General features: G+C 45.7%; 1 protein-coding gene across 1 annotated transcript in view; it reads left to right on the plus strand.

Annotated features, from left to right (window-relative positions):
- BTAF1 (B-TFIID TATA-box binding protein associated factor 1) overlaps positions 1-20703 on the plus strand; it is a 620170-nt gene that overhangs the window by 259339 nt on the left and 340128 nt on the right. The window contains 3 exon segments of the mRNA XM_030204965.1: positions 4376-4539; positions 4636-4798; positions 12815-12836. Of these exon segments, the coding sequence (XP_030060825.1) occupies positions 4376-4539; positions 4636-4798; positions 12815-12836 (349 nt within the window).

Below are 20703 nucleotides of genomic sequence, written 5' to 3' on the forward strand. Positions count from 1 at the left end.
GAACGTACCTGAGACCTCTGCAGATTGCCCTGCTTCAACGATGGTCTCCGATGTCCCAGGATTATCAACGCGGACTCACTTGGCTCCCTTAGGCCCGACTCAGTATGGAGTGGTGGCTCTCAGACAGCATGCTGCAGCGAGGAATGCCACTAACGCTTCCCGATTGGTGCCTGGTGGTAACGGATGCCAGCCTGAAGGGCTGGGGATCACATTGCCAGGAAGCTATGCCCAGGGTCTGTGGACAGCCGAGGTAACGGGGTAGTCCATCAATCGCTTGGAACTGAGAGCGATATTCCAGGCTCTTCTGGCCTTTCACAAGACTCTGGAGGGACTGGCTGTCAGAATTTTGTCGGACAACATGACATCAGTGGCCTACATAAATCGTCAAGGTGACACTCAGTGCCAAGCACTGGCCGCAGAGGCCGCTCAGATATGCCACTGGGCCGAGCTACATCTGCAGCTTCTGTCAGCAGCTCACATAGCAGGTCAGAGCAACGTGCAAGCCAATTTTCTAAGTAGGTATCAATTCGATCCTGTGGAGGGGGAACTGGCAGATGAAGTGGTCCTTCAGATCTGTGCCAAATGGGAAACGCACATAGCGGATCTTATGGCCTCAAGCACAAATGCCAAAGTCCCGTCCTTTTTCAGCAGATGAAGAGGTCCTTGCTCAGCGGGGTTGGATGCCTTGGCTCAACCCTGGCCTCTGGGCCTCCTGTATATGTTCCCTCCTTGGCCCTTAATAGGGCGACTCCTCCTGCGAATTCGGCTGCATCAAGGAGTGGTGATCCTCATTGCCCTGGATTGGTCCGTGGTATGCGGACCTCTGGCGGATGCTGGTGGAGACTCCCCTTCTCTTGCCTCTGGTACCGAACCTGTTGACGCAGGGCCTGGTGACCATGGAGGCTCCATGCTGCTTTGGCCTTACGGCATGGCTATTGAGAGTGCGCAATTGGGAGACAAGGGCTATTCTAACAAGGTCATCTCCACTCTCTTGCAAGCCCGCAAGCGTTCCACTTCCATGGCCTATGCTCGGATATGGCGCCAGTTTGAGGCTTGGTGTGCTTCTAAAGAGATCACACCCATGCGGGCTTCTGTCTTGCCGGTACTTGACTTTTTGCAGGATGGGGTACAAAAGGCTTGGCCTATAATTCCCTGCGTGTTCAAGTTGCAAGCGTTTGGCATGTTTTTCGGGGGAAGGTCTCGGGCTCTCCCTGGCTGCCCATCAGGACATTAACACGTTTTTTCTTAGAGGGGTGCTTCGGCATCCGGCCTCCCGTGCGGGGCGCCCCTTGTCCGGCTTGGAACCTGAGGCTAGTATTAAAGACTCTTCAGTGTTTGCCCTTTGAGCCCGCTGCAGGAGCTTCGGAGAAGGATGTGACTCTAAAGACAGTCTTTTGGGCTGGGCCATTACATCGGCGAGATGGGTGTCCTGAGCTTCAGGCGCTTGTCCTGTCAAGACCCATTTCTGCAATTCTCAGAGTTCGGGAGTTACGGTACGTACTGTGCCTTCTTCCTGCCTAAGGTGGTTTCAGCGTTTCACCTAAACCAGCCTAGTTTTCTGCCCTCCTTTTCTAGAGAGGAGTTTCCGGATCTTTTGGGCAGTTTGCACCTTCTGGATGTGCGCAGGGTTCTGTTGCAGTATCTGCAGATGTCAAATACTTTCAGGACCTCTGATCACCGTTTTGTATTGTTGTCAGGTCCTCGCAGAGGGTCTCCAGCGTCTAAAGCCACTATAGCCCAATGTTGGCTATCTGGCCAGCCTCCGCCTGACGCCTTTAAGGCACATTCCACAAGAGCGATTTCCTCCTCTTGGGCTGAGATGGGAGCACGCTCTCTTCAAGAGATATGTAGTGCAGCTACTTAGGCTTCTAAGCTCTCTTTTGCCCGTCATTAACAGGCTGGATGTGCTGCCAGGAGGGACGCGCCTTTTTGGAGCAACAAGTGCTTGCGCATGGTGTGGCTTGTTCCCACCCTATCTAGGATTGCTTTGATGCATCCCTTCGTAATGGATTCATCTGCTGCTGACGACAAGGAAGGGGAAAATTAGGTTCTTACCTTGGTAATTTTCTTGCCTTTAGTTCATAGCAGATGAATCCATGATCCCATCTCTGATTGATTCTGTTTTGTGTTTCAGTTTTTTTCCTGCAGACATGTTCCTCATTGGGAGAAGTTGGAAACAGTCTCAGGATTTCTGTTCTACAACAGGAGGTTGAGTTGTCCTCCTTGTGTTATTGCTCCTGTTCTGGGGCGTTCGTTCGCTGTGAGGAAATTTCATGTTATGCTTACTTGCGTTTAACGCTGCTTTGGAAGCTTCAAAATACTGAGAGGCAGATGGAGCTAGCGTCCTAGAGGCAGTATGGTTTTCAGTGTTTTTTTTTATCTCCCCCTGCTGGTAGGTGGGCACAACCCATTCGTAATGGATTCATCTGCTGTGACTAAAGGAAAAATCACCAAGTAGAACCTAATTTTCCCTTCCGATGTGTTCAACCTGCTCTGCAAGGTCTTGTATGACCCTCTTTGAACGTTGTCAAAATTGTCTCGGTGTTCGAGGAGGGTCTCAAAGGTTTCTCGGTTCACGGGTCCCAGGGATGCACAACTGGATCTCTGGGTCATGCTCTGCCTTGATGGCAGTGTGAAGGCCTGAGATGGCCACTCCGCCATCGTCTTCAGCCTTGTAACTTTTTGCGATTTAGGCAGTGGCTGCGTGTCCTTGTTGATCTGCGAACCTCCTGCCGCATCTGGGGTTTCGATATGCCAACTGGCTACAAAAGTTGATCTCTGGATTGCAAGTTTATTAAGCATTATAGCAGGAACTCCACAGGAGCTCAAGAGAGGTATGTCTGCTTTCAAGCTGTGCCACATGAACTATCATCTTACCACAACATCACTTTGTAGTTGTTCACACCGGGCTCTGCAAACACCTCTCCAGTGCCATGTAACCAAATTGAGCCTACAAATAGTGGGAAAATGTGGGATACAAATGTAACAATAAAATTAAACATGACCCTCACCCCAGACATCTTTTAAGTAAGATCTGGTTTATTAATCATTTCTCAAAATGGAAAAAAGTGGGTTTTGGGGTATTCGAGCTTAGGCGTTTTCTCTTCTTTTGGGCTTCCAGCTTTTACATGTGGCCATCATTTGGATATGGTACCATGAGCCTTCATTTGCATCTACCAGATTTTTTTCCTTATATTTTAGATCATGATCTCATTCACTTAGGAGCATTTTACTGAAGTGCACTAAGCAAGTTAGCATGGGTTTTAGCACATACTAACTTGCTTAGTGTTAACATGCATTAAGTGCAAACACCTAACTTTCCTCCCCCCCTCCCCAGTAAAAAATTCCCCTTAGCATAATAATTGTAGCAACAATCTTGGCTGGTTATGTTGTCCCAGGGATAACTGGCAGAGCTCTGAAATTGTGGACCTAATTAAATGTCATCCTTGCAGGATAACTGGGACTCCTTCCCCACCAAGGGGTGTGAACACTGCCACTGCAGCATCTTCATCCTGCCTGGAATGTAGGAGAAAAAGCTGAGGCAGCTCATGGAACAAATTTGTTACATCAGAACTTAAGTAATATTCAAGTGTTTTTAAAATTGATTAGCATTAATTGAAAAAATGTGTAGCAAATAAACTCTGAACAGCATGAGGCAGTATGATGTTATAATGAAGGTAAAGTTCATAGTTGACATGGGCATGATATTGGATTTTCTTATCTATTCGCAAAAGAGACCTATACAAAAAGCGTATGACTTAATATCAACACTTGATGAAATTTTCTCAAAACGTACACAAAATATGAATACTATTTGTGATACATTAAGTGACACACAATCAGAGCTGGCACTGTGGGTTAAACCAAACGCTGGTTAAGGTGCTCGATGCGCCGACGCTTATCAGACCCCTGAAAAGATGTTTGTTGATATAGACGGTCAGGAATGGAGGGCCCAAAAGTGGATTTAAGGCAATTTCACACAAACTTAGGAGAGGCTCAAGAGCTACCAAAGATTTTAGGCTAAGAATTTCTTCTTTCATAGCTTTCCAACTTAAACCTCTCTTGTAATGTCATAAACATCATACGTAATTATTGTATTGAATAATATAGCATGTATTAGTGCATTGAATAAATATTGCATGTATTATCTTAAATCTGTGTTAAAAAAATTGGAATTTTCATTTTCTAGTTGCTGTGAAGTCCAAGGAAAACACAGTCCTTCATGCCCCAGAAATTCTGGTCCTCCGCACTAGTAGCACAACAAGCGTTTGCAGTCTGTTTGCACAGTGTGTTCTTATTTTTGTAAATTTTGTGAAAATATCATTAGGCGCTGATGCTCAAGACTCATTCTCTCTTTTTTTTTGTTTTTGTATAGTTTCCCCTTTGCAAGATATTTGAGTATAATAGTGAAAGATGTCACAAAACTTTATCTACTTACAGATGGGCAGCAGCAGCATCAGGAATGGCTGGAAGACCTTGCTATTAGACTTCTCTGTGTCTTTGCATTAGACAGATTTGGGAGATTTTGTTTCAGATGAAGTAAGAATGGATTCCAAAAACATTTTAAAATTTTCTTTACATTCAAAATTTGTCTGATATACTGTCATCATGGTCTAACTTTATTTTTTGTCTTAGGTGTAGCACCAGTTCGGGAAACATGTGCTCAAACCTTAGGAGGAGTTTTTGAGGTACACGATGAGAATGGTGTACGTAAAACAGTGGAAATCCTCCTAAAATTACTGACTCAGGAACAATGGGAAGTAAGACATGGTGGTCTTTTAGGAATAAGTATGCTTTAGCCATCGCAGGTAAACTTTGTTTTGTTTTTCTTAAGTATGGATAGCATTTTTTCCTAGAAAACTATTTTTTTAATTTGGCAGCTTTCTTCTTATCTTCTGTGCTCCATCTAAACTGGTACCAGGTTTGGAATCCGAAATGATCTTTCACATGGCACCTACTTGAGAATTGTTTTCCCTGTTGTATATTTCCTGCTACCACAGTCCCTCTTCTTCCTTTGATTCCCTTGTATCCTATGTTTTTTGTCTCCTAATACTTTTGCCCATCATACCACCTCTTCTCCTCACTCATATTCTCCTTCCCTTTGGATGCCACATCACACCTCATCCTTTCCTCTGGATTGCAAGGATTGGAAGCATCATTCTTTTCTCTTCCCAGGGGTTCATGGTTATTTTCCTCTCCTCTCTTGCCAACAACCTCCAACCATGTATAATCTAGCCGCCCACTTATTTATCCCAGTGCCCTTGTCTTACCTTTCTTGTCTGTCTGTATTTCCCAAACACACGTCTCTCTGCTGCCTGTTAAGATGATTCATTGTATTGTACAGGACACTGTGAGCATCATATCTGTGTTCTGCTGTGCTGCCTTTTAAGGTATAGCATTTGTATTTTGCTGACATATATAATATGAATGTTCTGTGCTGTTACTAACATTTTATACTGACAAAATCTGTTCATGTATCAACAGCATAAGTTGTTTATTTCAAGCTATAATGATTGCAAACTGCATTAAATGACTGCTCACAAAAGTAATTACCGTATATACTTGGAAATAAACCTATTGAGTATAAGCTGAGAAGTCTCCTTCCAAACTCTCCCCCCCCCCCCCCCAATTTACTCAAATATAAACCAGGGGGTTTATATTCAAGTATAAGGTAACTTTCCTTTCGTTCCCAATGACGGCCCTCTCCTTACTCTACCACTCCCTCCACTTCCATGGTATGACAGATCTTTCTTATTCCACACTCCCTCCACTTCCCATGGTTTACTGGCATTTCTTGCTCCGGTCCCCTTGCGGTTACCAGATTTTACTCCCAGGTCCTGGTCTCCTTTGGCTGCCGCTGACAGTACTATGTGCTGGGCTGGTGCAGGGCTGGGTTTTTACTTACAGGTCCTCCTGCCTCCTCCTCCTTGAGCATCTACTCAAGGCCCTGCAGCAGCCAAGCACATAGATTTGTCAGCAGCTGCAGAAGGGGATCAGATCAAGTAAAATCTGGTAACCGCAGGGGACAGAGCAAGAAATGTTGGTACCGCAGGAAGTGTGTGGGGGGGGGGGGGGGGGGGGGGGGAAACAAGAGACTCAAATATAAACCGAGACCCCCCCCCCCCCCTTTTTTTGGGCTTCTTTTCATATTTGAGTAGATAGTGTAACAAATTCAAATGCTTTTCTTATAACTTAAGTATTTTTCAGAGTATCTTTGTTTCATGACCTTTAAATTTATGTCATTTACTAGTAAAAAAGGCCCGTTTCTGACACAAATGAAACGGGCGCTAGCAAGGTTTTCCTCGGAGTGTGTATGTTTGGGAGAGTGTATGTGAGAGTGACTGTTTGAGAGTCAGAGTGAAAGTGTGAGTGTGTGTGAGAGAGAGTGAGTCTGGGTGTGAGTGTGTTTGTGAGAGTGTGTGTGTGTGAGAATGAGAGTGTGTGCAAGTGTGTATGTGAGACACAGTGTGAGAGAGAGTGTGTGTGTGTGGGCGAGAGAGAGAGTGTGTGTGAGACACAGATTCTCTGTTTGAGTGAGTGTATGAGACAAAGCGAGTGTGTGAGTGACTGTGTGGCACATAGAGAGTGAATGTGATACAGTGTGAGACAGAGTGTGTGAGAGTGAGAGTCAGAAAGACATTGTATATCAGAGAGAGAGTGTGAGCCGTGCCCTCCCAATCCATGGCCATCTGTCCCCTGGCCCCTCCATTCATCCTTTTCCAGCAATTCCCCTCTCTCCCTGAGCCCTGCCCTCCCAATCAATGCCCATCCATGCTCCTCTGTCCCCTGCCCCCTCCATTCATCCCTTTCCAGCAATTCCCCTCTCTCCCTGAGCCCTGCCCTCCAATCCATGGCCATCCATGTTTCTCTGTCACCTGCCCCCTCCATTCATCCCTATCCAGCATTTTCCCTCTCTGCCTGAGGCCTGCCCTGCAATCCATATCCATCCATGCCCATCTGTTCCCTCCATTCATCCCTATCCAGCATTTCCCCTCTCCCTGAGTCCTGCCCTTCCAATCCATGCCCATCCATGCTCCTTTGTCACCTGGCCCCTCCATTCATCCCTATCCAGCAATTGCCCTCTCTCCCTGAGGCCTGCCCTGCAATCCATATCCATCCATGCCCATCTGTCTCCTCTATTCATCCCTATCCAGCAATTCCCCTCTCCCTGAGTCCTGCCCTTCCAATCCATGCCCATCCATGCTCCTCTGTCCCCTGCCCCCTCCATTCATCCCTTTCCAGTAATTCCCCTCTCTGCCTGAGGCCTGCCCTGCAATCCATATCCATCCATGCCCATCTGTCCCCTCCATTCATCCCTATCCAGCAATTCCCCTCTCCCTGAGTCCTGCCCTTCCAATCCATGCCCATCCATGCTCCTCTGTCACCTGGCCCCTCCATTCATCCCTATCCAGCAATTCCCCTCTCTCCCTGAGGCCTGCCCTGCAATCCATATCCATCCATGCCCATCTGTCCCCTCCATTCATCCCTATCCAGCAATTCCCCTCTCCCTGAGTCCTGCCCTTCCAATCCATGCCCATCCATGCTCCTCTGTCCCCTGCCCCCTCCATTCATCCCTTTCCACCAATTCCCCTCTCTCCCTGAGCCCTGCCCTCCCAATCCATGCCCATCCATGCTCCTCTGTCCCCTGCCGCCTCCATTCATCCTTTTCCAGCAAGTCCCCTCTCTCCCTTCCATGACCCCCCCCCCCCCTCGCATCCATGCTCCTCTCTATCCCATGTCCCAGCCTGGCCCGCCCTCTTCTCCTCCCCCCCTTCGCATCCATGCATCGTTTTGGTTTTTTTTTTTCTTCTTTTTCAATTTACCTCCGTGGCGTTTCCGGCAGCGAAGCGTCAGGGAAGGAGGCGGCGCTCCCGACGTGTAGCTTTCCCTTCGCTGTGTTCCGCCTTATTTTGAAGGCGGAACACAGCGAAGGGAAGGCTAGACGTCGGGAGCGCCGCCTCCTTCCCTGACGTTTCGCTTCCGGATTTGTTTGTTTTGTCGCGAGGGCGGGGCAGAGACGGCTGGCTGGCTGGCTTGAAGGGAGGCTTCACACCACGAATCCACGAACCCTACAGCTTCAGTGACGTCAGATGGCTTCACAGAACGTTGTCCTCATTAGAACGTTCACGGTGCGTTTTATTATATTAGATAACGATAGGACATATGAGCAGGGTTTAACTTGTGTACAGAAGGAAGTGGAACTGGAACTTGGTGGGCAGGCTTTACCTACTAGACTCTTCCCCTCCTCCATAACTTTCTATTTCCAATCTTCATATTCCTCCCCAATAAGCATTCTACCCTCCCTCCAATAAGCCAGTCTGCTTCCCACCCACAAACTTCCCCATCCCCTCCTGTCATTCCACAGTCATTTCTGGCACTTGTTGCATCTGAATTAGAGTTGTATGATGGCTGTTAGGATGGTCCCCAAATGTACTAACAAAAAAAACAGCACCACGGGCCTTTAAAAATGGAACACAGTTCTTTAATGAATGAGCCTTGACAAAAAGACCCGACACGGGCCGTGTTTCGGTGACTAGCACCTGCGTCAGGGGTCTTCATAGAATACAAAACATAGAAATAATATATTAAAAAAAAATTTTTTTTAATATAATGAGTAAAACCAAAGATTAATATTTAGACTCATCAAGCATACATATATAAGCCTATATAAACACCTAAAGCATTTAATATTTTAACATTGCATTTAATATTTTAACATTCTCATATATTATTATATAGTAATTTGAAAATAAATGGATAATTAATCAAAACAAAAATGGTAACTCACCACAGTGATGACGTGGAAAACTTGGGGAATAACTCAAATATATTCCTCTACAATATATTATTCCTTACTTTTGGACAAAAAATTTTTCATATATTAATATTATATGTTTAAAACGCTTATTTTAATTATTTATAATATATTTTATAAAAAGGTCATTATATAATACTGGCTATAACTAAATTTCATATTCATAAAAGCTTAAACTAACAGGTCAAAAATAATTTTTTAAAACATTTTAAAATCTCTCTATATAAAACGCACCTCCAACGTTCTAATGAAGCCTCTGTTAGCCAACATTCTAAAGTGAAGGGGGTGAGATCGCATTGTGTCTGCCCCGCCCACGCGTCAAACGTGATGACGTCGAGGGCGGAGCAATGACACTCAACCAATTGCAACGCTCGCAGCGAAGCGTACAGGGAAGGAGGCGGCGCTCGATCGACGTCTAGCCTTCCCTCGCTGTGTTCCGCCTTCTTCTGACGTCAAGGATGACGTCAAAAGAAGGCTGAACACAGCGAAGGAAAACCTAGACGTCGGGAGCACCGCCTCCTTCCCTGACCTTCGCTGCCACGGAGGTAAATTTAAAACAAGAAAAAAAAAAAAAACAACCATGTTGGGGGGAGAGAAGAGGGTGGCCACTAAACACACAATGGGAGTCGGAAGGGCAGGGGAGAAACGACAGCATGGATGCGAAGGGGGGGGGGGAGTAAGAGGGCGGACCAGGCTGGGACATGGAAGAGAGAGAAGCATGGATGCAAGGGGGGGTCCATGAAAGGGAGACAGGGGACTTGCTGCAAAAGGATGAATGGAGGCAGCAGGGGACAGAGGGGCATGGATTGGGATGGCAGGGCTCAGGAAGAGAGGGCAATTGCTGGAAAGGGATGAATGGAGGGGCAGGGGACAGGGGACAGAGGAGCATGGATGGGCATGGATTGGGAGGGCAGGACTCAGGGACAGAGGGAAATTGCTGGATAGGGATGAATACAGGGGACAGATGGGCATGGATGGAAATGGATTGCAGGGCAGACCTCAGGGAGAGAGGGCAATTGCTGGATAGGGAAAAATGGAGGGGCCAGGTGACAGATGAGCATGGATGGGCATGGATTCGAAGGGCAAGACTCAGGGAGACGGGAATTGCTGGATAGGGATGAATGGAGGGGACAGATGGCCATGGATGGATATGGATTGCAGGGCAGGCCTCAGGCAGAGAGGGGAAATGCTGGATAGGGAGAAATGGAGGGGCCAGGTGACAGATGAGCATGGATGGGCATGGATTCGAAGGGCAAGACTCAGGGAGACGGGAATTGCTGAATAGGGATGAATGGAGGGGACAGATGGCCATGGATGGATATGGATTGCAGGACAGGCCTCAGGCAGAGAGGGGAAATGCTAGATACGGAAAAATGGAGGGGCCAGGTGACAGATGAGCATGGATGGGCATGTATTGGAAGGGCAGGACTCAGGGAGAGGGGAATTGCTGGATAGGGATGAATGGAGGGCACAGATGGCCATGGATGCATATGGATTGCAGGGCAGGCCTCAGGCAGAGAGGGGAATTGCTGGATAGGGATGAATGGAGGGGCCAATTGACAGAGGAGCATGGATTGGTAAGGGCAGGACTCAGGGAGAGGGGAATTGCTGGATAGGGATGAATGGAGGGGACAGATGGCCATGGATGGATATGGATTGCAGGACAGGCCTCAGGCAGAGAGGGGAAATGCTGGATACGGAAAAATGGAGGGGCCAGGTGACAGATGAGCATGGATGGGCATGGATTGGAAGGGCAGGACTCAGGGAGAGGGGAATTGCTGGATAGGGATGAATGGAGGGCACAGATGGCCATGGATGCATATGGATTGCAGGGCAGGCCTCAGGCAGAGAGGGGAATTGCTGGATAGGGATGAATGGAGGGGCCAGGTGACAGAGGAGCATGGATTGGACTCACACTTTCACTCTGACTCTCAAACACTCACTCTCACATACACTCTCCCAAACATACACACTCCGAGGAAAACCTTGCTAGCGCCCGTTTCATTTGTGTCAGAAACGGGCCTTTTTTACTAGTATAAAATAAATTTCAAACATTACACTGATATCATAAACCTTCAAAAACATTCAAATCAGCACAGAAATGAATAAATATATACATCTTCAATATAAAAAAACCAAACTATAATATCTAGTGGCATTACTTGATCTTAATTTAAAAAAACACCATTTTGTCACTATATGTGTATGTGTATATATATATATATACATATATATATATACATATGTATGTGTGTGTGTATATATATTATAGCATTAACAGGGCTTCTATTATCTTTTGGAGCTCTGGGTATATTTGTTTCGTTATCTGCCAATTACAATTAATTATGTAAATTTTATTTGTAACTGCTAATGGTATTTTAGCTAGTGACAAAATACCTTTAAAATTTGCATTTATTTTGTTATCTGCCAATCACAATTAATTATACAAATGACATCTTGAATAGTGACAAAGGGTTAACAGGGCTTTTGTTCACATACATATGTTTCTCACATCAGCATTCATTTAATAAAATGTCTTCAATATTTCTTTTAGAACATAGCAAAAATGATTTTCATAAGCAATAAAATACTGACTTTCATTTTAACTCAAGTGTCAAAAGAAAAAAATCTGTATACCTCAGACTGTATTGCCAAACAGAAGGGTTTCAATAAGTATAACAAACCATAATGCCACAGACATTACCAAGAGGATTGTGCAATTGATAAAAGTTGTCAAATGATGAGGCAGCAAATACTATAGTGCCTAACTTAGAAACTTCCTACAATTTATTGTCATGACAAAAACTTACCCCACGTCTCATGTTGTAAAAGCTACAAAGCACCAAGGCACTTTCACTTTCTGTATCAAAATGGATGAAAAGCTGTGCTCTCAAAAGGCTCTGCTTTTAATACCACGTCACACAGGGTGGAAACATTTTTTAATTACTTAAGTGAAAACACCTGATCTTCACAAAGCATTAACCTTATCCTATCAAATGAATTTAGGTGGTTACTGGGTCTAAAAGCCTGCCAGATATGCAGGAATCATTTACCTAGGTCCTAAAGCCTACATTGTTAAAATATCCATTTATTTAAAATATATATAAAATGACAGGATATTGAGTAATTATCAAAACAATTGACTAACTATATTGCAATTTTAATCTATTTAGCAAATCTATAAATTGTGTCTTCAATTAACTGTTCATATGCCAATTTATCTACTCTTAAATTGAATATTTATCAAATATTAAATGACCAAATTTAAAAAGATTTTCTGAACAAATATGAACTTACCATACCCCAATTTTAATCTATTTACTGTCTATTATATTTTAAATTTAACTGTTCATATACTATTTTATTATGTCATTAAAAAAGCTTATAAATGCTAAAATTGAGCTTAAACAGCACTTCATACTTATAATTCTATGTTTATATTGTGCCATTATTATCTACCTTATGAGTCTATAAATTGCATTTATAATTAATTATTAAATTCTAAATATAAACTTAAATAATACTACAAACATATGGTTTTATCATTAAATGTACCAATATATTCTAATGTATTTACTATATGAAATGATTATTAAAAAAATGAATTAAAATGAATTAAAAAATTAATGAAAAACATTTTTTGAAACCTTAAAAAACATTTCAACTTCAGTTTCTTCAATGTGATTCCCGTTTAATTTGTTATTCGTGGTGAAGTAATTGTTGCTGCCAAGTTAAATTGGGTGAGATTTAGAGGTCGTACAAGGTCATTAAAGTTCAGTTATCTAGCAATATTACTGTAAGTATGCTGCTAATGAAAGAAGTCGTTAATCAGAATTATGCTTGTCAGTGCGTCTAATGCTTATAAACAATGATATAGCATTTGTAACTTGCAATTACACAAAAGACTTGTGAGATTTACTTAGAATATTAGTTCTGGTTAGTTCTTTGATGTAATTGCTGCCTACATAGAAATCACCTACTTTGTTTTGTGGTTTCTAGTGTGTTAATTGAGTGGCTCAAGGTAAGTAACTTTTTTTTTTTTATTCTCCGAGGACAAGCAGGCTCCTTGTTCTCACAACTGGGTGATGTCCACGGCAGCCCCAGGAACGGAAAACTTCCCTAGCAACAAAAAGTTTGCTAGAGCCTACGAGCGGGTGCACACACTGCGCATGTGCGGCCATCTTCCTGCCCGTCATGCGAGAGCCCCGATCAGTTCTTTCTTTTTCCGCGGTAGAGGGTGGCTGCTTGTCGGTCTCCCTCCACAGCCCAGTGAAAGAGCCTTCGGTGTTTCGCGATTTTTTTCTCTTCTTTTTTGTTTATCTAGTGCTATATCCAGTTTTTTTAAAGAAAAAAGGACCCTTTATTTCTTAATTTTGGTCCCTTAAGTTTTCTTTTGTTTTCGCCGTGGCCCTCTTCTTATTTTTGTGTCTTTTTTATTGGCACAATCGAGAATTTTGATTTTGCCACCGCTATTTTTCCGTCCATGTCTTCGAGGACTCCCAGCGGCTTCAAGAAGTGTACTCGGTGCAACCGGACGATCTCAGGTACCGACCCCCACGCATGGTGTCTTCAGTGCCTTGGGCCCGACCATCGCCCAGACGCATGTAAGTTGTGTCTTAGCTTGAAAAGGCGGACACAGGCGTCGAGACAAGCTCTTCGGGATCGACTTTTTGGAGCTTCGTCCGGTTCCTCGGCGTCAACATTGACAATGGTACCGAGGTCGGCGGCGTCAATATCAGCAACGGGGATGACATCGGGAGCGCAGGTAATGGATGTCCGGGGACCATCACACGCTGGGAGCACTGAGCTGTCGAGTGGGTCTCCACCTGTCTCGAAGACTCCTGCTGGACAAGGCCACCGGGACCGACCACTCTTGAACCCGACCCCGAGGAGGCGTGTGGATTCCACGTCCTCCTCGTTGGTACCGAGGAGTATTGATGACGTGCATCGAACGAAGGCGAAGAAGCATTGTCATCAGTCTCCTCCAGACACGGTACCGGGAGCTCCAGGGCGTTGAAGGATTCGGCACCCGTGAAGCGTCGATGCCGGGAGGGACCGCTCACCCTCCATTTAAGAGGTGTTGGTGCATTGGTCTCCTGACAGCCCGGTACCGCCTCCTCAACCTCCACAGGTTTTGACACCGACTCCTGCACCGACCCCGCAGCCTTTCTCGACAGCGACTCTGGACGAGCGCCTCCGAGCCATTCTTCCGGGTCTTCTGGAAGGGCTGATGCGTCAGTCTGCTCTGGTACCCGGGGGTGCTTGTGTCCTCCGTGCCGTCGATGGAAGCGGCAGCTGGCTCTCTGCCTGTGGTGAGGTCTCCGACGCCGGTGCTGCCTGCGGCATCGGCCTCAGCTGCCACCCAGGTCGACTCCCTGTTGACATCGTTGGAGGGAGCTTCATCACCGCCAGCATAGGAGTCGACTTCTCGACATCGCCATCGAGGATGTGGCTCCTCGGCGTCTAGACAGGCCCAGTTTCGGACTGCAGTCGGGGAACTCTTGTCCGATACCGAGGAAGATGCCTCATGGGGTGAAGAGGAGGATCCCAGCTATTTCTCTTCTGAGGAGTCTTGTGGTCTTCCATCTGACCCTACGCCTTCACCAGAAAGAAAGCTTTCTGCCCTGGAGAGTCTTTCTTTCTCTTCATTTGTCCAGGAAATGTCTGTGGCTATTCCCTTCCCTTTGGTATCTGAGGATGAGCCCAGGACTGAGATGCTCGAGGTTCTTGACTATCCTTCGTCACCTAAGGAGTCATCCACTGTCCCTCTGCATAATGTCCTTAAGGAGACATTGCTCAGGAACTGGCTGAAACCGTTAAGTAATCCCACCATCCCCAAAAAAGCTGAGTCCCAATATTGGATTCACGGAGAACCTGAGTTGATGAAGTCGCAGTTACCTCACAACTCTATGGTTGTAGATTCCGCTCTCAAGAGAGCCAAGAGTTCTAGAGATTTCGCCTCGGCGCCCCCGGGGAGGGAATCTAGAACTCTGGACTCTTTTGGGAGAAAGGCCTACCAGTCCTCTGTGCTCATGGCCAAAATTCAGTCTTACCAGCTCTACACGTGCATTCACTTGAGGAACACGGTGAAGCAACTGGCGGACTTGGTCAATAAGCTCACTCCGGAGCATGCCAGGCCTTTTCAGGAGGTGGTCATGCAGCAGAAGGTGTGTCGTAAATTCCTGTCCAGGGGTGCTTACGATTCTTTTGATGTTGCATCCAGAACCGCTGCCCAGGGTATAGTGATGCGCAGACTCTCATGGCTGCGTGCCTCTGACCTGGACAATCGAGTCCAGCAGCGGATTGCGGATGTCCCTTGCCGGGGGATAGCATTTTTGGGGAGAAAGTCGAGCAGGTGGTCGATCAGATCATACAGTGGGAAACCGCTATGGACAATCTCTCCCGCCAGGCGCCATCTGCCTCTACCTCAACTGGTAGACGTTTTTTCCGGGGAAGGAGGAATGCTCCCTATGCATATAATAGGAGTAGGTACAATCCTCCTCCTTGACAGCCTTCTCAAGCTCAGCCCCAGCACACTTATTCATGTCAACAGCATGCGCCAAAGCAGGCCCCTGTGGCTCCCCAGTAAAAGCAAGGGAGGGCTTTTGACTGGCTCCAGTTGAGCATAGCCGCCATAAAAGTGTCCGTGCCGGACGATCTGCCGGTCGAAGGGAGGCTAAAAGTTTTTCACCAAAGGTGTCCTCTCATTACCTCCGATTGGTGGGTTCTTCAAATAGTCTGACTAGGATACTCCCTCAATTTGATCTCCACACCTCCAAATTGCCCATTGGGAGCTCAGTCCTTCAGCTTCCAGCACAGGCAGGTACTTGCAGAGGAACTCTCCGTCCTTCTCAGCGCCAATGCGGTTGAGCCCGTTGTACCAGGGCAAGAAGGGCTGGGATTCTATTCCAGGTACTTCCGTGTACAAAAGAAAACGGGGGGGGGGGGGGATGCGTCCCATCCTAGACCTAAGGGCCCTGAACAAATTTCTGGTCAGAGAGAAGTTCAGGATGGTTTCCCTGGGCACCCTTCTTCCCATGATTCAGGAGAACGATTGGCTATGCTCTCTGGACTTAAAGGATGCCTATACTCACATCCCAATACTTTCAGCTCACAGGAAGTATCTTTGATTCCGTCTGGGAACGCAGCACTTCCAGTATTGTGTGCTGCCCTTTGGTCTGACGTCTGCACCCTGGGTCTTTACAAAATGCTTGGCAGTAGTTGCAGTGTCGCTACGCAGACTGGGAGTGCATGTCTTCCCTTATCTCGACGATTAGCTGGTGAAGAACACCTCAGAGGCAGGAGCTCTTCAGTCCATGCAGATGACTCTTCAACTCCTGGAGCTCCTCGGGTTTGTTATAAATTACCCAAAGTCCCATCTTCTTCCAGTTCAAAAACTAGAATTCATAGGAGCTCTGCTGGACTCACAGATGGCTCATGCCTGTCTCCCCAAGGCGAGAGCAGACAATATTCTGTCTCTAGTTTCTATGGTCAGAGCGTCTCAGCAGGTCACAGCTCAACAGATATTGAGGCTTCTAGGCCACAAGGCCTCCACAGTTCATGTGACATCGATGGCCCGTCTTCACATGAGATCAGCTCAGTGGGCCTTAGCTTCCCAGTGGTATCAAGCTACAGGGGATCTAGAGGATGCAGTCCAGCTGTCCACCGATTTTCACAATTCCCTTCAATGGTGGACAATTCGATCCAATTTGACCTTGGGATGTCCTTTTCAAATTCCTCAGCCTCAAAAAGTGCTGACAACGGATGCATCCCTCCTGGGGTGGGGAGCTCATGTCGATGGGCTTCACACTCAAGGACTTTGGTCCCTCCAGGAAAGCAGGTCTTCAGATCAATCTTCTGGAGTTGCGAGCAGTCTGGAACACTCTAAAGGCTTTCTGAGATTGGCTGTCCAATCATATCATCCAAATTCAGACAGACAATCAGGTTGCGATGTATTACATCAACAAGCAGGGGGGCATCGGATCTCGCCCCCTATATGTCGGGAAGCCATCCAGGTGTGACTTTGGGCTTTGTATTCTTTGTCCTGTCCTGCACAAACTGCTTGAGACCTGCCTCTAACAAATGTAGAAGCTATTCAAGAACAAATCTATTAGGGGTCACCTTAATGCAGTTGGTGCTTATCACTAGGTAGAAGGTAAACCTGTCATTTTGAGCCACTAGATACTTGCCACCTGAAGTACGTGACCTGGAAAGGCCTTTTTTTAGTGAATGTCCATGAGCTCCAGGTCCTAGTATCTGATCCACCTTAACTTTTTTTTTTTTTTTTTAAATAGGAGTTTGGTTCTCATTCTAAGTTCGTTCCTAAGATATTGTTGGAATTCCATCTTAACAAGTCAATTGTTCTAAACAACATTTTTTTTCCTAAGCGTACAAAGGTAAAAGCGCACTGCATACTTTGGATTTCAAGAGAGCCTTGGCCTTCTAACTGGCATGAATTAAATAAAGCCCATAGAAAGAGTCTACCCAGGTTTTTTTTTTTTTTACCCTAACAAGATGGGAACTGTTATCCGCACATGTAGCCTACTAGCCAAATTAGAGTATATTTTGTTCACTTCTGCCCATTCTGGATAATCTCTGGATGGTCATATCACAGCTCATAATGTCATTAGTAGCCTACTTGAGATCGGCCTCCATAGAGGAAATTTGCAGAATTGAGACAGTCTTTGGTCCTCACATTCACATTTCATTACTATTGGGAGCAGGACTCCCAACTCGACAGTTGGTTTGGCCAGAGAGCTGTTCAGAATTTATTTGGGGTTTAGAATCCAACTCCACCCCTCTAGTCCCATGTATTTCAGTTCCAAGCTGCCTTAAAAGATTTATTTAGTTGCAATATTCTTGAGCCTTGCCTTTTGTAAGGCCAAAAGTTATCTGTTATTAGAGTGGTATATCAAAATCCTAATAAACCCAATAAACTTTTTTTTTTTTTTTTTGTAAAAGGCATGTACTAGTTAGGGAATCCCATATGTATAACTTCTATCTTGCTTGTTCTCAGAGAAAAGTTACTTACTTGTAGCGGGTGTTCTCCAAGGACTGCAGGATACATATAGGAGCATAATCGAACGGTGCCGGCCAAATCGATGGCCGGCCATCTTCGGGACCGGCGCCGTAAGCGGGCGGAGCCAAGCATATTTTCGAAATACGCTTGGCGCCGGCCAAATAGCTCGCCGGGTTTAGAATAGGATCGCCGGCGGATCGCTGGGTTTAGATGAGATGGCTGGCTCCGTTTTCCAGCCATAATGGAAACCGGACCCGGCAATCTCAAACCTGGCAAAATGCAAGGCATTTGGGTGTGGGAGGAGCCAGCATTTGTAGTGCACTGGTCCCCCTCACATGCCAGGACACCAACCTGTGCACCCTAGGGGGCACTTCTAAAAAAAATTTAAAAAATTACACAATTAGCTTCCAGGTGCATAGCACCCTTCCCTTGGGTGCTGAGCCCCCCAAATCCACCCCAAAACCCACTGGCCACAACTCTACAGCATTACCATAGCCCTAAGGGGTGAAGGGGGCACTTACATGTGGGTACGGGGGATTTTGGAGGGCTCACATTTATCACCACAAGTGTAACAGGTGGGGGGGGGGGGGGGGGGGGGGGTGGGCCTGGGTCCACCTGCCTGAAGTGCAATACCGATTTGGCTGGGATCAAGAGATCGCCAGCAATCTCCCGATTTGTGTCAGAAGATCGCCGGCGATCCCTTTCGAAAATAAGCCTGATAGACTTACATACTCTTCCTCCTTCCCTTTGGAGTTGTATTCAATAAGCTAGAAACTAATCTAATCTAAAATTTATAGACTATACTAGTCCCAGCGTAAGGTTCAAGGTGGTTTACAAAAATAAGAACTCGGACAATAGGAGGAATTAAAAAAATATATATATATGTATATATATGTATATATATGTATGTATGTACGTATATGTACGTATATGTATGTATGTACGTATATGTATATATGTACGTATATGTATATATATATATGTATATGTGTATATGTATCAAACAAAAATGTTTTCAGTTTTTTATGTAATTGTAGGTAATTCAACTCAGAGCGTTCCAGAAAGTGAGTGCCTGGAATGAAAACAAGGCCTCAAAATGACGAAGGAAGTTTCAATAAAAAGCTATCTCACAACCTAGATGAGGAAAAATAAAGATCTGAAAACATATGAATAAGCATTTTGTAGGTATTAACATACAATACCTGAAATATTATATAAACAGATTTAAAGACAATGCGTGCCTTAAGTGGAAGCCAATGAAGTTTCTTAACATATTGAGACACACTGTCATTTTTTTTTTAATTGAAAAATTAAATGTACTGCCGTATTCTGAATTAATTGCAATTTATACAAAAGTTTAGCATTTAACCCAATGTACAGAGAATTGCAATAATCCAAATGGGACATCACCAGCATCTGGATTATTACTTGAAAATGTGTTTCAAAGAATTAAGACCTAAGCAAAGCAGACACAATGGTCTCATATAAAACAAACTGGGGAGCTTTCCCATGTGGGTTTCATCAGGGTGGCATCACCCACATGCACGACTCCCTGATGTCCTCGGAGAACACCTGCTACAGGCAAGTAACTTTGGTTTAATATCTTGACAAATGTTAGAGGCACTAGGTCAGTGATGGCGAACCCATGGCACGCGTGCGAAAGAGGGCACGCAGAGCCCTCTCTGTTGGCACGCTCGCCCAGTCGCCAGGGCCGTCGAGAGGGGGGACAGTCGCAGGCAGCCTCGCGATTCGCTCTGCTCCGTGCATGCGGCGCGTGCCGCGTGGGTGGGCGGTGTGGCCAGCGGCGCCAGCCTATGCTGTGCTACGTGGGGTGGGGCTAGTGCCTGCTGCTCCTCCTCCGGCCGGGTCGCGTCGTGGGTCAGGAAGGAAGTGGATTAGAGTCAGTTCGCCAGGAGGCTCTGAGTCAATCGTCAGATCTGGGAACGTCGATTGTTCCGGATCCCCAAGCAACAGTAGCGGGTTCATCTCTACCTGCGGGAGAGCCGAGTACTGCGGAAAGTGAGCAGGAGGTGGTTTCTTCAGCTCAGGAGCAGGTATCTTCTCCACAATGTCCTTCTTTTCTTTTTGCTAAGCCATCTGAAATGACCAAAACAGCCCTTACATAGCAATAACACTTGCCTGACTTGAAAATTATATATATACAGTTCTCAGTTGCCCACTTGCACATTACTCCACAGTAACTCGGAGGGAGGGAGAGGGGAGGGGGGATCCTGTGGAACTCGTAGGGAGGGGGGACCCTGGAACTCGGAGGGAGGTGGAGGGGAGACGGGGGAGGGAGAATGGCACTTTGCGATAAATAATTAGATTTTGGGTTGCTGTTTGGGCACTCGGTTTCTGAAAGGTTTGCCATCACTGCACTAGGTGGTTCGAACAGTGACAATTACTGATACATTTTGTTTGCCAGCAGTGAACATTATTGGTGTTACTTGCAACAATTTTACGCTATATAGATTATTAGGATTTACTTAAGTTGCTAATAATTAAAGATCTGAACAGTAAAGACAGCTGATTTTAGTTTGTCATATGATATGTGCTAAGCAGCTAGTCACTTGACTTCTTATTGATAGTATTTCTAGGATGTAAAGGTGTCATGACAACCTCCTAAATATTGTCTGATTTTTCATGAATTTTTACACTATTGGCCTTGAGGTGCAGGATAACAAAATGGAGGGGGTACCATGCATGATATCTGAAACTTCAGTTTTGGGTGCCACTCTAGCTTAGCTTGCAAGAGTATAGGCAGTGTGTGGCTCAATCTCAGAATGCCATTCTTTGCCAAAATGCATCAGCTCTTCAAGGGGTGGTTTAGAGAAACTTGGAAACTGGAGTGACAGAGAGCAAAGAAAAA

The sequence above is a fragment of the Microcaecilia unicolor genome, chromosome 5 (genome assembly GCF_901765095.1).
Source record: "Microcaecilia unicolor chromosome 5, aMicUni1.1, whole genome shotgun sequence".
NCBI lineage: Eukaryota > Metazoa > Chordata > Amphibia > Gymnophiona > Siphonopidae > Microcaecilia > Microcaecilia unicolor.